This window comes from Etheostoma spectabile, chromosome 9 (genome assembly GCF_008692095.1).
Source record: "Etheostoma spectabile isolate EspeVRDwgs_2016 chromosome 9, UIUC_Espe_1.0, whole genome shotgun sequence".
Classification (NCBI taxonomy): domain Eukaryota; kingdom Metazoa; phylum Chordata; class Actinopteri; order Perciformes; family Percidae; genus Etheostoma; species Etheostoma spectabile.
Window position 1 is genome coordinate 8,627,384 of NC_045741.1, and position 2,010 is coordinate 8,629,393.

The 2,010-nt window shown below is 38.6% G+C and overlaps 1 protein-coding gene across 1 annotated transcript in view; it reads left to right on the forward strand.

Moving 5' to 3' along the window:
- Window positions 1-1,780, forward strand: part of rgs4 (regulator of G protein signaling 4) — a 6,850-nt gene extending 5,070 nt beyond the window's left edge. The window contains exons 4-5 of the mRNA XM_032525821.1: window positions 611-774; window positions 1,496-1,780. Coding sequence (XP_032381712.1) covers window positions 611-774; window positions 1,496-1,741 — 410 coding nt within the window. The 3' untranslated portion in view covers window positions 1,742-1,780. The remainder of the gene's footprint in view (window positions 1-610; window positions 775-1,495) is intronic.
- The last annotated feature ends 230 nt before the right edge of the window (window positions 1,781-2,010 follow it).

Genomic DNA, 2,010 nt, shown 5'->3' on the forward strand with positions numbered 1-2,010 from the left:
CTGATTGCCAGGGACATAAAAAGGATATATTTTTTCATTATAATAGTATATTGCGACATTTGTTACAGCATGAATAAACATTTGCCTAGTCTCGCATTGCCAGACCCTTCTCCACAGCGCTGCATAGGAGGCTCTGGCTAGTCCACACAGCATTCCAGGATGGAAGAAAAAAGGTTTATTGGCATTTCTTTGAACCAATCACAATCGTCTTGGGTGGTGCAAAGCGCAGTACAGAGCAACAATACCCCTGCAAAATAGCCTCGGTAGGGAACTTGTAGACATTAAAAAGTTGTTTTGGTCGCGTAACAGAAAACTGAGATTCATCAGTCTATTTAGCTAGCTTGATTTACCCTGCAGAGAACTGAGGCGCAGTTAACCACAGTCCTCAAAAAATCAACCAGACTTTAAAATGCCAACACAAAGAAAGCTGAACACCCGTCTGAAATGAGTCACATCCGGCGTAATTTCCGTTCGGCGGAACCTGAACAATCCTGAAAATGAAACATCGGCAATATAGACTAGCCTTTGCCCAAGGTGTGTGCATATATGGTTCTTGTAAGGTGCATTGGATATTAAAAAAAACCTCTCTTCTCTTTTTTGTCTGTGTTAGAGGGTCGTACGGTCTTCGGCAACTTCCTGAGGTCAGAGTTTAGTGAGGAGAACATGGATTTCTGGATCGCCTGCGAAGACTACAAGAAGTGTTCCCCTTTGGAGCTGGAGACCAGAGCCAAGCAGATCTACCAGCAACATGTTGAGGCAAATGCTCCTAATGAGGTAAGGACATTTATCAGAAACATATGGTAACAACAATACATGTCAATCTGTGAGCCTGGTCACCAATGCATGAGGAACACATAGCCATTAAAGTGTAACAGTAAGTGTATTGAGCCAGAAAGGATTCTAGAAAGGCTAAAAAAGCAAAAGAAAATGAAGAAAATGTGAAAAAAGTGAAGAAAATTGAGAAAATGTTGACATCTACTTTGAAGGCATTACTCTAAATCGCATTAATGCAACTGTATAATCTCCTTTAATGAAGTGAATACTTGAAGCCAATTATGCCTGCAAATGAAAATGAATATGCTCATTCACAACACTGTTATGCTGATAACCACTCAGGCAATTAAATTTGGCACACTCAGTTCAGTCCTTTGGGTTTAATCTTAATAGAAATAAAAACTACATAAATAAACAGATTTAAAAAAAAAAGTACTTTGTTCAAATTTGTCAACCCAGCTTGTGTTTTGTCATATAACAATGACTTTTCATATTTTTACCCTATTTGTTTAGTTTTATCTTTTCTATCAAGACCGTATTAGGCTACTTCTGAAATTTGATGTTTTTGTGGCTAACTTCTCGAGCGCCAACATTTATTGGGAATCTTGGAGGAGCAATAAAAGTTAATATTCTGCTTTTTTTTCATATATGTCAAATTGCAAGTACCTGCTCTTAAAATGCAATAGTTTAAGAGCCGTCCCTTTCCTCTCATTCATTGAAGGTAAACATAGATGCAGCAACTAGAGAAGAAACGAGACAGAATGTGGAGAAGGCCAGCCTGTCTTCTTTCAACAAGGCTCAGCAGATGATCTACAACTTGATGGAGAAAGACTCCTACAGGCGCTTCATCAACTCAAAACTGATCCAGGATCTGGGTCAGACGCAGACCACCACTGTTCAGGAGAAGAACAACAAGAAAAAGTGGGACTGTGCCAAGAACATGCAGGAGTTAAGTGCTGGCGCCTAAACAGCAAGCACACATGGAAGACTTAAAGAAGGTGCCAAAGATAAAAAAACAAACAAAAAATGTATGCGGAGGTAAACACTGGTAGATATCGGTTTGTTTTTGTGTTTATAGAATAGAAAAAACAATATGATCTAAAAGTTAATGTGACTTTTTTTTAACTTGCCATTATTTCCTGGACATCTTTTGGTGATCACTTGGAAGTTGCTGCTGTATGTACACTTGTGCCTGATTTGAATATTTTGTCATTTTTCATGCATTTTTCCAAATCA